The sequence below is a fragment of the Amblyraja radiata genome, chromosome 24 (assembly GCF_010909765.2).
Source record: "Amblyraja radiata isolate CabotCenter1 chromosome 24, sAmbRad1.1.pri, whole genome shotgun sequence".
NCBI classification, from domain to species: domain Eukaryota; kingdom Metazoa; phylum Chordata; class Chondrichthyes; order Rajiformes; family Rajidae; genus Amblyraja; species Amblyraja radiata.
In genome coordinates, this window is record NC_045979.1 from 1,239,915 (window position 1) to 1,253,004 (window position 13,090).

The following is a 13,090-nucleotide window of genomic DNA, read 5'->3' on the forward strand; positions in this document are numbered from 1 at the left end:
GTCATCCTCATCCTGGGTGCAGATGCGACGTAGACGGAGGAATTGGGAGTAGGGGATTGAGTCGTTACAGGAAGCAGGGTGGGAAGAAGTGTAGTCCAGTTAGCCATGGGTCAGTGGGTTTATAATAGATGTCGAGCCATGGGAGATGCTGCCTCATCCGCTGAGTTTCTTCAGCATCTTTGTCTACCATCGATTTTCCAGCATCTGCAGTTCCTTCTTAAACATATGTATGAGGGTATGCGGCGAAAGGTCGAAGAGTCGTGCTGATGTTTGGTTCAGTGTTTTTATTTAGAGATTTGTACAGGACACAATAACCCCGCCAATTCACCCAATGAGGGGGCTCCCGCAACGGGCGGCCGATGCGATTAGCTCCGGCTCCCGCCCCGGCTGCTCCCGACTCCGTGGGTACTCTTGGCAGTCCAGCCCGTGACCCCTCATCCCAGAGGACAGGCCCCTGCCGGTCCCCTGCGTCCCTGGAGGGGATGGGCGGATATGTGGGAGACTGGTTGCAGTGCCCCCAGGGCCAGGCCGGCCAGGCCGCCCGGTGCGTTGGAAGGGCCCGTCACTTCCAGCGGTTGCCTCCTGGTCTCCGCTCCGAGTGCGGAACTGGAGAGGAGAGTTGGGGGAGCCCTGAGTTTGGCTGCACTGATCCTCCAACGCCGGCTCCATGCAGTGCTGGGGGGAGACAGAGCGAGAGATTTATAGTTTCGTCACAAAACCCTGGAGTAACTCAGCGGGCCAAGGCACCATCTCTGGAGAGAAGGAATGGGTGACCCAATGTCACTCATTCATTCTCTCCAGGGATGCTGCATGTCCAGCTGAGTCACTCCAGTTTTTTGGTGCCTATCTTCGGTTTAAACCAGCATCTGCAGTTCCTTCCTACACATTTCAAGTTTGGTGTCGGGTAGAGCCAGTGCGATGCTCCCAAACAGCCCCTCCCGTGGCGCGACACTCCCTCCTCATTCCCCGTCCAGGGTCCCTCCTTTCCCCCAACCAACCCCTTTCCGCGGCGTTTTCCCCTTGCTTCCCCTCCCGCGGCGCTCTCTCTTCTCTCCTCCCCCCTACCTGCGGCACTCTCTCCCCATCGCCCCTGCCATGAGCTCCACATTTGTGGACCGGCTGACCGCACGTACCAGGAACATCGGCTGCAGTCCAAAGCCGTTGCTGGCTCGGCATAACGGCGACGCCTTCACCTGCTTGATCAGTTGGGCTGCATTGGCGGGCTTCCGTGCTGTGAGATTGGGTCGTGGCTGTGGGATGTGTTGGGGAAGGTCCCAGGTCCCGAGGAATGTTCCCCAGGGATTCTCCTGAAGGCAACAGAGATGGGATTAGATCCATAGTGGAGCACCCAGGAAGAGCAGTGAGCTTCTGGTGCTAGAATCGTTGTGACCGTTCCGCCTCATCCTTCTCCTCCCCCCCCCCCCCCCCCCCCCCACCCCCCCAGACAGATCCAATTCCCCAGGGTCAAAGACTGATGCAACACAGAGGGCTTTAGATATTTCCATCATTGTGACCTAGCTAGGATATTTACTGTTGGGGAGGGTTGGGGTGCAGAATAAGATAGTAAGATTAAATGAGAACTTACCAGTTCGAAGTTTGATCGTTGTTTTATGAGGAGTACGTTGAGGGAATAGTGAAGAACTCCGCCAGGACGCATGCGTGTCATTCTTCAAAGCAGCGGTGTGAAATCACAGATAACTGTAATGACTGAACATAGTAAGATTAGAGAAGAAAATACCAGTTGAGTATATGATCAAGGGTGGAGCGGAGGGCACGTATTCCCTCAACGTACTCCTCATAAAACAACGATCAAACTTCGAACTGGTAAGTTCTCGTTTAATCTTACTATTTTACTTCGGAGTCACGTGACTACATGCAGATTTCAAAGCTCTGTGATTTCATGCTGTGGAAACGAGTCCATGCATCACATCTGCCTTAATTGACTGTGGGAGGAATTGTGTTAACATGTTTAGACATGAATCTAACATTGAAATTCATGATAAATTGTTAACAACAAATTATAGCCCCTATTTATGGGGTGAAACTATATTACAGAACTTAAAATTGGCTCTGCAAAGTTCCAGTTTAACTACTGGTTTGTGGTAGAATAGTTGGAAAATTTTCCCCTGATCCATCCTGCTGTCTCGAGGATTTGGTTCATTGGTACATCCAACTCCATAGCTGCCGATGTAGTTGCAGCCCTGGTGGAATAAGATTTGAATATGTTAGTATCCACCCCAGCTGTTGTTAAAACCTGTTTCAGCCATCTGAAAATAGTTTGAACCGACACTTTTTTGTGGGTTTGTTTGTGGCTGATTAGTAGTGCCATCTCATAGCCTCAGATGTTTTTGGTGTTCTCCATATAGAACAATAATTGTCGTATTATACAGAGACGATATCTGTAGGGTAATCTGTAGGGTAATTCGTAATATGAAACGTTATATTCCTGTTGAAGAAGTCATATAGTCCAGCCTTAACTTATGTACGACTGTACCCTTAGTGCCGTGACCAAAGCCATCAGCATGACTGTTTTGTGCGTCAGTCTTATGCAGGGACAGAGCTGTTGCTGGAGACCAATTCCTTAGCAACGTTAGGGCAATACTCATATCCCATTTAGAGACTACCTGGTTCTTGGGGGATAGATATTAAAATTTCCCCTCATAAGTTTGGTTACCAGGGGTGAGTCCCAACAGAATGATGCTCTGATCCTCGCCATAGATATGTTGATAGGGCACTTCTGGCGCAGTTAATGGCACTGTAACTGAGCCCCTCATCATAATGGAGGCCTGCCAGGAATTCGAGAACAGACGTTATGTTCATCAACTGTAGGTGATGTTGTTTCTGTGACAATATATCTCCCATTTCCTGATGTATACCAGATATAGTTTTTGGTGGACTGTCTGTGGCCCGCTGAGATAATGATCAATGTTCGGTCCGCCAGTCCCAGTTGCAGTAGAGGTTTCTTTAGACTCTACAAATTGATAGGTTTGTTGTTTTTGACATGGATGGGTTCCCCTGTTACAGGATGAACCAATAATCAGGTTGTTTCAGGATGGTGATGCATGGTTAAACCCCATGTTGAGTATCACAGGGAACCATGGTTAAGTAGGCCAATCGGCACTACCAATTAACAGACGCTGAGTCTTGTTGTATTTTTCGTAATACCCGACTGATGATGCAGAAAAGGAGAGAATGCATAGATAAACAATTGTCCCTCAATGCAGTGAAAAGCATCTGTCCCTGCTGTCCCAGTGTCTGGTTCCCAAGAAACACAGTTTGGTAACTGGTGATTAAGTCTTATTTTATTGAATTTGCGTGACTTGATGTCTGTCACTGAATTTTGGGTTACCTGGTAGGTAAGCAGCTGATATTCCAATATTTCTCTGGATACACCATTACCAAATTGTATTAGTCAGATTGTCACTCTGTAGTCTAACACGCTGGTGAGTTATCCCAGAGCAGTATGACTTTAGGCCATAGAGCGCACCCCACATTTCCAGGTAGTTTATGCCCAGTGTCTGTGATAATGATGCCTCTTGTGCCTTTCATCTACCTCCACAGATGGAGATGGAAATTGGTAGTACCCCAACCAAGCGCACTGGCATCAGTTTGTAGCACCACTAAGGGTTTGCTGATAACGATAGGGTTGGAACAATGCCGAATATTATCCCTCCACCATTTAAATCCATAAGCTTTGATTGGTGGCTTATTGGTCTGTCGAAATGACCAGTATTAACTTTGAGTGTTTATATTTTGCCCTTTGTAGATTTTTGGTAATACAAAGGTCCAAATTGTGTGGCTGGAAAGGCAGACACTATATGCCAATTATACTTGCTACCAATCTGATAGACGGTTCACTGATGTCAGCGGGGTTGTTGCAGGCCTCAGTTAAGACTGTAGCCTTGTCCTTTGGTAAAGTCACCGACATGTGAGCTGTCAATAGTGATCCCCAAATAATCCATTATGTTGGTAGGCGTTAGTTTAGATTTAACTGGATGGATGATAACCCCAGTTTTCACCCAATTGTATGGTGGCTGTTACAGCTAGTTAGGCCAACTCCAAAGTTATGCCCACAATTAGTATGATCATATGATTATGTATTTGGTAGAGCTCTATACTGCCAGAGCTGCCCCATCCAGTTGAATTTTTTTAAAATAACGTTTGTGATCAGTCCGTATAGGCACTGAATAGTAAACATCTTTTAGGTCGATGCTAGCCATGGAGTAGCCTTTAGAAATCAGTCATTTAGCAGTTACCAGTTCCCATTTTGTACTGAATATATAGTACAATGTATTCCAGCCAATCATGTTGGGTTTACCCATTACCCCTTTTGCACAATTCAATGGTATATCCCTGGATACTGCTTAGGATATAAGTGTCTGTAGTTAATATACACCATATCCAAAAGAGTGTAATCTCCCACCAATGTGTGTATTATCCACTCTTCCTATAATTTGTAAGGGACCAGACCCACCTACCTCCATTGTTACCAGTGGAAGTTTGCTTCTTCTGTGTGGTCTTTGTGGAGGTTGAGGCACCGGTGTCTGGGTTTGTTTTTGGGTTGGGGGTTTGCGCATCTTCCAGAAAGGCCGGTCTGGGTTATGGTCTAAAAGACCGCTGTCCTGTATGCCCGGCCTTTGAGCTTTCACCAGCTTCTCTTGTTCCGCTGGTGGGTGCATAAGGGTGCTGTCTTTGGCTGTAGGAGATCCTTAATGTTGTCGCCTTTATGAGCCCCAGGGCTTTCCTAAGTCCTGCTCCGACATGTTTCCAGATGCTATTTCCATGACTGGAACATTCAGGGATGCGCAGTTTCCTGGTCCCAAGTATTTTTGCAGTGGGGTCCATCGTGGTCTGGCTGTATGTATTTGGACACCATGACCAGTAGATTTTGCCTTCCTGCACCCCCTGCACACTTGTAGTTTTGTTCGTCAAAACCCCTTTTTAGGGTCAGCTCAGAATTGACCCCCCAGTACTCCCCTCTGACGAGGGAGATGCACTGTGCAGCCCTACAAGAGGTGCTGCTGTGGGTTTTACATAGTGCCCACAGTGACTAGACTCCATCTCCCGGAGCCTGTCATGTTGGAGCTCGGCTCCATAAGCCGTTCCAACTTTCTTTTTCATGTTGGAGCTCGGCTCCATAAGCCGCTCCAACGGGCTCCAGCGCTCACGGTCGCTGGCCGCCCAAAGTCGGACTCATCAGTCAACGACTCTTTTGGTTTCTTCTTGCCTTCCCGCCCAGACGCAGTGTTTAATCTGGCCGGTGCGGGGGCGAAGTCGGGCACAGTTGTTCCCTTACGGGTGATTCCTGTGCCGCCGGCCGCTGCTGGCGTCCGCAACTCCGCGGTCTTCCCCCGCCAGCTTTGTCGCAGCTCTGATCGACTTCTTTGTCTTGTGCATGTTTCCCCCACCTGTAGAACAGTATGGGAACAATAAAGACCGCAGTATCACTTACCTGCAGGTCCAGGCTTAAAACTTGCCGTTAAGGGGGGAACGTCTTCCACCCCTCCTGCTGCCGTTTTGACTTGTCAAAGCCAACGGCTCCGTTCTGTATAGTCTCCCGCCCAGCCATGGTGTTTTAATCTGGCCGGTGCGGGAGCGAAATCGGGCTGTTCCCTTACGGGTGATTCCTGTGCCGCCTGCCGTTGTTTCCACAGCTCTACATATCTCCCCACCTGTGAAACAGTATGGGAACAATAAAGACCGCAGTTTCACTTACCTGCAGGTCCAGATTTAAACTGTCGCTACGGGGGAACGTCGTTCCATCCCGCCTCCTGCCGTTTCGATTTGTCAAAGTCCACGGCCCCATCTGAATAGTCTCCCGCCCGGCCGTGGTGTTCTGGCCGGCGCGGGACCAAAAGTCGGCACAGCTGATCCCTTACAGGGCTTGTGCCTTCAGCTGCTGCTGGCTCCCGCAACTTCGCGGTCCTCCCCAGCCAGCTTTACTCGCAGCATTTGTGGACACTATTTTGTCCAGCTTCCCCCCCCTGTGTAAAAACAGCGCGGGGACAAACACTACCGCAGAGTAAATCACTTACCTGCAGGTCGGCGGGAGGGGGGGGGGGGGGGGGGGGGGGGGGGGGGGGGGGGGGATGATGAACTAAAAGCATTGATCAACGACATGGTAAGTCACTATTGCATTGACAGAAAAGGAGGGCAGGACTGGCAGAATAGCATTCTGGGTTGAGAAGGGGGAATATCACTGCTGTATGGAAACGTGTCTGAGAAAGCTCTTCTGCAAAGGCCACGGGGATTGAAATTAGAAAGAAGAACAGGCTCATCACTTCACTGAAGTTATAGACTTGCAAAGACACAGCAAGGAAACAAGCCCTTCAGCCCAACTCATCTATGCCAACCAAGTTGCCTTCCTGAGCTTTTTCCATCTGCCTGATTGGATCCGTAGCCCTCTAAATGTTTCCAACGTTTCTTGTTCAAATTTATTTTAAATGTTGTAATTGTACTTGCCTCTACTGCTTTCTCTGCAGCTTGTTCCTGATACCCACCATACTCTATGTGGATAAACCTGTCCCTCAGGTCCCTTTAAAGCTCTCCTCTCCTTGTTGCCCTCTAATTTTTGAATTCCTTACTCTGGGGAAAATGCACTGGCATTTTCTGCCCCCTCATGGTTTTATATACCTCATGCTCCTGCACTCTTGGTGAAAAATAAATCCAGCTTCTCCTTGTAACTCAAACATTCCAGTCCCACTAACATCCTCGTGGATTTTCTCTGCACCATTCCCAGAAAGAGGACCAGAGGAGTGCACGGTGCACGCTCCAAATGTGGCCTTGCCATTGTCTTGTGCAGCTGTAACATCATGTCCCACTCCTGTACTCAGTCCTGACTGGTAAACACAAATGTGGTAAATGTCTACTTTACCACCCTGTCTATCTGTGTCCTCTCTTTCAAGGAACTATGTACCTCCACTCCTCTGTCTCTATTCTAAAATACTCTCCAGGGTTATACCTTTTACTACCCTGGTTTAAGTTACCAAACTACAAGACCACACACATGTTCAAGTTAAATTCCATCTGCCATTCCTTGGCCCATTTCCCCAAAGTTTCTAACCATATTAACAGTCATCCCAACTGTTAATGAACAAACAACAGTGGACCCAACGTTGATCCTTGTAGTGCCCCACTGGTCACAAGACTAAAACAACCCGCCTCTACCACCCTCTGACTCCTTCCATCAAGCCAATGTGTATCCAAGTGGCTAGCTCACCCTGGATCACATGATCTCATCTTCTGGACTAGCTACCATGCTGGGCCTTGCCAATGGCCTTGCTAAAGTATATGTAGACACTCTACCTCCCTGTTCCCATCAATCTTCTTTATCGCTATTTCAAATTGGTCAAATTTGTGAGATACTATTTCCCACATATAAAGTTATGCTGACTATCCCTTATCAATCCCTGCCTTTCCATATGCTTGTAGATCCTTTCCCTCAGATTCCCCTCCAGTAAATTTCCCACCACTGATGTCAAGCTTAATGCTCTATAGTTGCTCTGGCACCCCTTCTTAAATAACCCACAATAAGACGTGAGGGTTTATAGGTTAGTTGGCTTGTAAATTACCTTGTGTGCGTCAGAAGATGAACGTGGGATAACATAGAACTTGTGTTGTTTGGTCAGATTGGACTCAGTGGGCAGAAGGATCTGTTATCATGCTCATCTCTAAACTAAACTGAATTAGCAACCCACGTTTCTTCCAGTACCTCACCCGTGGTTAAAGATGATGCAAATATCTCTAAGGGCCCTGTCTAGTTTAGTTTAGTTTAGAGATACAGCACAGAAACAGGTCCTTCCTCCCACGGAGCCGGAGATGTCGCCGATGTCGCCAAACGGAAAGCGGAGACTCTGATCCCGGCGGAGGAGAACGTTCAGCGCCCGCTGTGAGTCCCCACCGTCAGCTCCAGTCCCTTCCCCTCTGGTTCCCCTCGCAGGTATCCCATCAAACACAATTTTCAGAGGGAGATTGGGTCGGAGACCCAGTCCGAAGCGACCGAGCCCAAAGCAGCCCAGCCCAAAGCAGCCCAGCGTCGGAAACCCAGCCCAGCCCAGCCCAGCGTCAGGGCCCCGCCCAGCCCTCATCAACCAGGGTTCCCAACACATTGAAGCTACACCCAAAAAAACCACACCAATGCCTCTCTTTCCTCAGGAGGAGAATGAGGCATGTCTGCAATAACTCTTACTAACCTACAAATGCACCATAGTATCAGGTTCCATCACAGATTGGCTTGGCAACTGCTCTGCCTAACACCACAAGAAATCGCACAGAGAGGTGAAGTAGCCCAGATGTGATGTAGTCCTTTACACAAACTAGCCCCCCCTTTAAGGACACCATGCTTCTTTGGGAAATTAGCCAACATAATTGAGAACCGTTTTCACCCTGGTCGTTCCTTGCTCCCTCTCCTATTGGGCAGAAGATAAAATTGCCTGAAAGTACATATCACGAGGTACAGGTGGACACAAAATACTGGAGTAACTCAGTATTTGCAGCATCTCTGGAGAGAAGGAATGGGTGACATTTCTGGTCAAGACCCTTCTTCAGACTTCATCAGTCCTTTTTTCTACTCCCTTCTCTCCAGAGATGCTGCCTGTCCCACTGAGTTACTCCAGAATGTTGTGTCTACCGTCGATTTAAACCAGCGTCTGCAGTTCTTTCCCTCACCAGATACAGGAACAGTTTCTTTCCCTCTGTCATCAGGCTATTGAATGTAGTGCGAGGTGTTGTACTTTGGAATGTCGGGTCCGTGCATGGGTGGCATGGTAGCACAGCGATGGAATTGCTGCCTTATAGCGTGAGAGAGCCAGGATCGATCCTGACTATGGGTGCTGTTTGTACGGAGTTTGTACGTTCCCCCCCCTGACCTGCGTTGGTTTTCTTAAGGATCTCCGGTTTCCTTCCATACTCCAAAGACGCACTAGTTTGTATGCTACATTGCGCTCTACATTGTACCATCACACACTCCCAGGGAATGGGACAGACACGAGATGAAACGTCCTCTCCTGTCCAGGCGCACACTTCCAGGTATGGGTTAGACACAGTGAAGCTTCCTCTACATTATTCTAGGACACATTTCCAAAGAGAGTGAAACTCCCTGTGCATTGTCCAGCATATACTTCCAGGCACAGTTTCTGCACACTCCTCACCTTCGATCGGGGCACATCTGGCGCCAGGTATCCTCTGTCATTTGCAATGAAGAAGCTCGATCCTTCTCGAAATTTTGGTTTCTGAAATGGAAAATAATTTGTCTGTTGGTGATTGGCTGAAGATACTCCAACCCAGTTATCTGAATCAGACTCCAGGCCTCCTCCTCTCACGGGACCTTCCTCCACAGGGTGCAGCCCCTGGGAACTGGGTATCCGCTTCTCTTTGGGCTTTTGGGGTCCTCCTTGACCAGGAAAACATGCAGGTACAGCAGGCAGTGAAGAAAGCGAATGGAATGTTGGCCTTCATAATGAGAGGATTTGAGTATAGGAGTAAAAAGGTCCTTCTGCAGTTGTACAGGGCCGTGATGGGACCACATCTGGAGTATTGTGTGTAGTTTTGGTCTCCTAATTTGAGGAAGGACATCCTTGCTATTGAGGCAGTGCAGCGTAGGTTCATGGGGTTAATCTCAGGGATCGTGGGACTGTCATATGAGGAAATATTGGAAAGTCTGGGCTTGTGTTCACTGGAATTTAGAAGGATGAGAGGCTATCTTATAGAAAACATAAAATTATAAAAGGACTGGACAAACTAGATGCAGGAAAAATGTTCCCAATGATGGGCGAGTCCAAAACCAGGGGCCACAATCTAAGAATAAAGGGGAGGTCATTCAAGCCTGAGATAAGAAAAACTTTTTCACCCAGAAGGTTGTGAATTTGTGGAATTCTCTGGCAGAGAAAGCAGTGGAGGCCAATTTACTGGATGCATTTAAAAGGGAATTAGATAGAGCTCTTGGGACTAGCGGTATCAAGGGGTATGTGGAGAAGGCAGGCACGGGTTACTGATTGTGGATGATCAGCCATGATCATAATGGAAAGCTGTGCTGGCTCGAAGGGCCGAATGGCCTCCTCCTGCACCCATTTTCTGTTTCTGTGCAAGTCAGGCCTGAGGCTCCCCATCTCTCTGGAGGTGAAGCCTCCCCTCCTCCCTCATGGTCTCCTTTCATTGGGCCATTCTCCACAGCGCTCACCGCTCACTCCTGGCCCCACTGACCCTACCTTGGAGGTTTGCTCCCGAGGTTTGGGAACAGTCCAGCTGGTCATCCGCGTGTGGTTGTACGCTCCTTCATACTGTGGAATGGGGAAACGGTTAGTGAGCCTCAGCCAGGCCCTGGCCCATCATCTCCAGTCCCCTCCCACCTTCTCAGCCCTCTCCGCTCTGTAGCACCACACAGGAGGGGCTATTCGTTTTTTCTCTGACCTGATAAACAGGAATAATATACCTGATTGGCATGGTAACTGTAGGCCATTGGAGAGCAGCTGCACTGGCAAATCTGAGAGTTAGATCAGGTGAGTACCCCACTCTGCAAACAAATCCACCTTACTCTCTCCCCCCAGCTCTACCCCCCCCCCTCCCTCTGCTCTCCCTCTTTCCTCTGTCCTCCCTCCTCCCGACCCCCTACCCTGTGCTCTTGTTTCTTCTCCCTTGCTCCCTCTCTCCACCCTGTTCTCTCTCCCCTTGCTTCCCTCCCTCCCTGCCCCCTACACCCTGCTCTCTCCCGCCGCTTCCTCTCGCGTTGTTCTCTCTCTTTCCCCCTTCCTCTTTCCCTCTCGCATGAATGGTGTTCTTAGAATTGTTTACATCTCGTCGCCTCGGCAACGTCCGCTCGTCTCCTGGTAACGACCAAGCTGTTGACAGAGCCTCACCAAAGTTTACGGATTTCTTGGAGGCCCGTGAGGGAGCGCCGCGCTGGGGTGAGGGGGGCGATGAGGGAGCGCGCGCTGGTGAGGGGGAGGAGGGGCCGTGAGGAGGGGAGGAGGGCCGGTGAAGGGAGCGCCGCGCTGGGGGAGGGGGGGGGGTGCTGGTGGGGAGGGAGCGCCGCGATGGGGGGGGGGGGGAGGGCTGGGAGGGAGGGGAGGCCGGTGAGGGAGCGCCGCGCTGGGGGGGGAAGGGCTGGTGAGGGAGCGCCGCGCTGTGCTGTGGGAGGGCCGGTGAGGGAGCGCCGCGCTGGGGGGGGGGGGGGGGGGAGGGCCGGTGAGGGAGCGCAGCGCTGGGGGGGGGCGGGCATGGTGAGGGAGAGCCGCGCTGTGCTGTGGGGCAGGGGCAGGGAGGGAGCGCCGCGCTGGGGGGAGGGGGGGGGAGGGGCCGGTGAGGGAGCGGCCGCGCTGGGGGGGGGGGGGAGGGGGGGGAGGGCCGGTGAGGGAGCGCCGCGCGTGGGGGGGGGGGGGGGGGAGGGCCGGTGAGGGAGCGCCGCGCTGGGGGGGGGGGGTGGGGGGGGTGGGGGCTGGTGAGGAGCGCCGCGCTGTGCTGGGGGAGGGCCGGTGAGGGAGCGCCGCGCTGTGCTGGGGGAGGGCCGGTGAGGGAGCGCCGCGCTGTGCTGGGGGAGGGCCGGTGAGGGAGCGCCGCGCTGTGCTGGGGGAGGGCCGGTGAGGGAGCGCCGCGTTGGGGGGGAAGGAATGTGTCCGTTCAGATCTCCAGCCTTCTCTGCTTCCATTCTGGGGACCATCTTCACCCTATCTCCTGTCAACTGTTCTTGGGTCTTTGACGCCAATGATATTCCAGCCCCCTTGCAGGTCACGACCGTCCCTCAGACTCGCCAGATGCTGCTCGACCCATCCCGTACTTGCAGCAGCTGATATTGCTGCACATGCCAGCGTCTGTCTCGTTGATTGCGGGGTGTGAGATCAAAAGTGGCCGTCCCCAACAACTCGACATCCATCGTATCCACACACACCAGCCTGCACCCCCTCCCTCGCCACACCCTCTCCCTCCCTCAAGCACTCCTTCCTCCTACCTCGTAATCACTCCCCCCATCTATCTCCAAGACACTTCATCCCGAAACACCCCAACCTCCTTCCACCACCTCATGTTACCTTTCCCCAACCCCGAGCATTCTCCAACTCTGTCATCCCACCTCCTCACAGTCGCCTCTCTTCACACATCCACATTCATGACCCCCCTCCCCCACCCCACCCCACGCCCTCCCTCACTCCTCTGCCACACACACCCCCTCTCCACACCCCCTCCCCCTCACACACTCCTCTCTCCCACACACCCTCTTTCTCCTACCCCTCTCTCCCTCACACACTCCTCTCTCCCAAACCACCCCCCCCCCCCCCCTCCCCTCTCTGCCACACACACCCCCGTCTCTCCTACACCCCTCTCCCTCTCCCACGCCCCTCTCTTCCACACACTTTCTCTTCTCACCTGAATTCTTTGCACTCTAGATCTTGATTCTTCTACCTTTGCAATAAAGACTCTTTATTCACCGTGTTTTCATTTGGGGGATACTCTGTATCTGTAATGAGCTGCCAAATTAAATTATAGGAGCGGATACAATTATGGCTTTTAAAACAGATTTGAAGACGTGACCAAAAGGTTTTGTTTGTCATCTATATCAATGATTTGGATGACAACATACGCTTTAAGATTAGCAAGTGATACAAAAGTGGGTGGGTTTTGCAGATAGTGTAGATGGCTGTGAAAAATTGCAGCAGGATCTTGATCAATTGGCCAAGTGGGCTGAGGAATGGTTGATGGAATTTAATGCAGAACAGTGTAATGTGTTGTATATTGGGAGTCTAACATGGGCAGGACCTACACAGTGAATGGTCGGTCTCTGGGGAATGTTGTGGAGCAGCGGGATCTAGGAGTGCAGGTACATAGTCACAGGTGGGCAAAAAAGCTTTTGGCACATTGGCCTTCAGCAGCCAGAGTATTGAGTATAGAAGTTGGGAGGTCATGTTAAATTTACGGGGAAAGTGTGGAGAGAGTGTCCAACTTTAAGTTTCTGGGCACTCACATTTCAGAGGACCTCACATGGTCCACCAACACCGCTGCGCTGGTCAAGAAGGCACAGCAACGACTGTTCTTCCTGAGGACATTAAAAAAGACTGGTCTGCCCCAACAGCTGCTGACAACGTTCTACCGCTGCACCACAGAG

At 51.1% G+C, this 13,090-nt stretch overlaps 1 protein-coding gene across 1 annotated transcript; it reads right to left on the bottom strand.

Moving 5' to 3' along the window:
- Positions 1–274: 274 nt before the first annotated feature.
- cfap126 (cilia and flagella associated protein 126) lies at positions 275–10,547 on the bottom strand. Its single transcript, XM_033042249.1, has 5 exons — positions 10,430–10,547; positions 10,206–10,277; positions 9,150–9,230; positions 1,134–1,307; positions 275–675 (listed from the first exon to the last, which is right to left on the bottom strand). The coding sequence occupies exons 1-5, from the start codon at positions 10,454–10,456 to the stop codon at positions 325–327; spliced, it is 705 nt and encodes a 234-aa protein (XP_032898140.1). The 5' UTR covers positions 10,457–10,547; the 3' UTR covers positions 275–324.
- Positions 10,548–13,090: the final 2,543 nt, after the last annotated feature.

What these genes read in the sequence shown, in the direction of transcription:
- cfap126 (XM_033042249.1), bottom strand. Translation starts at nt 10,456, where the DNA reads ATGGCCTACAGTTACCATGCCAATCAG. An exon ending in ACAGTTACCATGCCAATCAG is followed by an intron (nt 10,278 to 10,429) that starts GTATATTATTCC and finishes CCCATTCCACAG; the next exon opens with TATGAAGGAGCGTACAACCA. An exon ending in CTCGGGAGCAAACCTCCAAG is followed by an intron (nt 9,231 to 10,205) that starts GTAGGGTCAGTG and finishes TTTCCATTTCAG; the next exon opens with AAACCAAAATTTCGAGAAGG.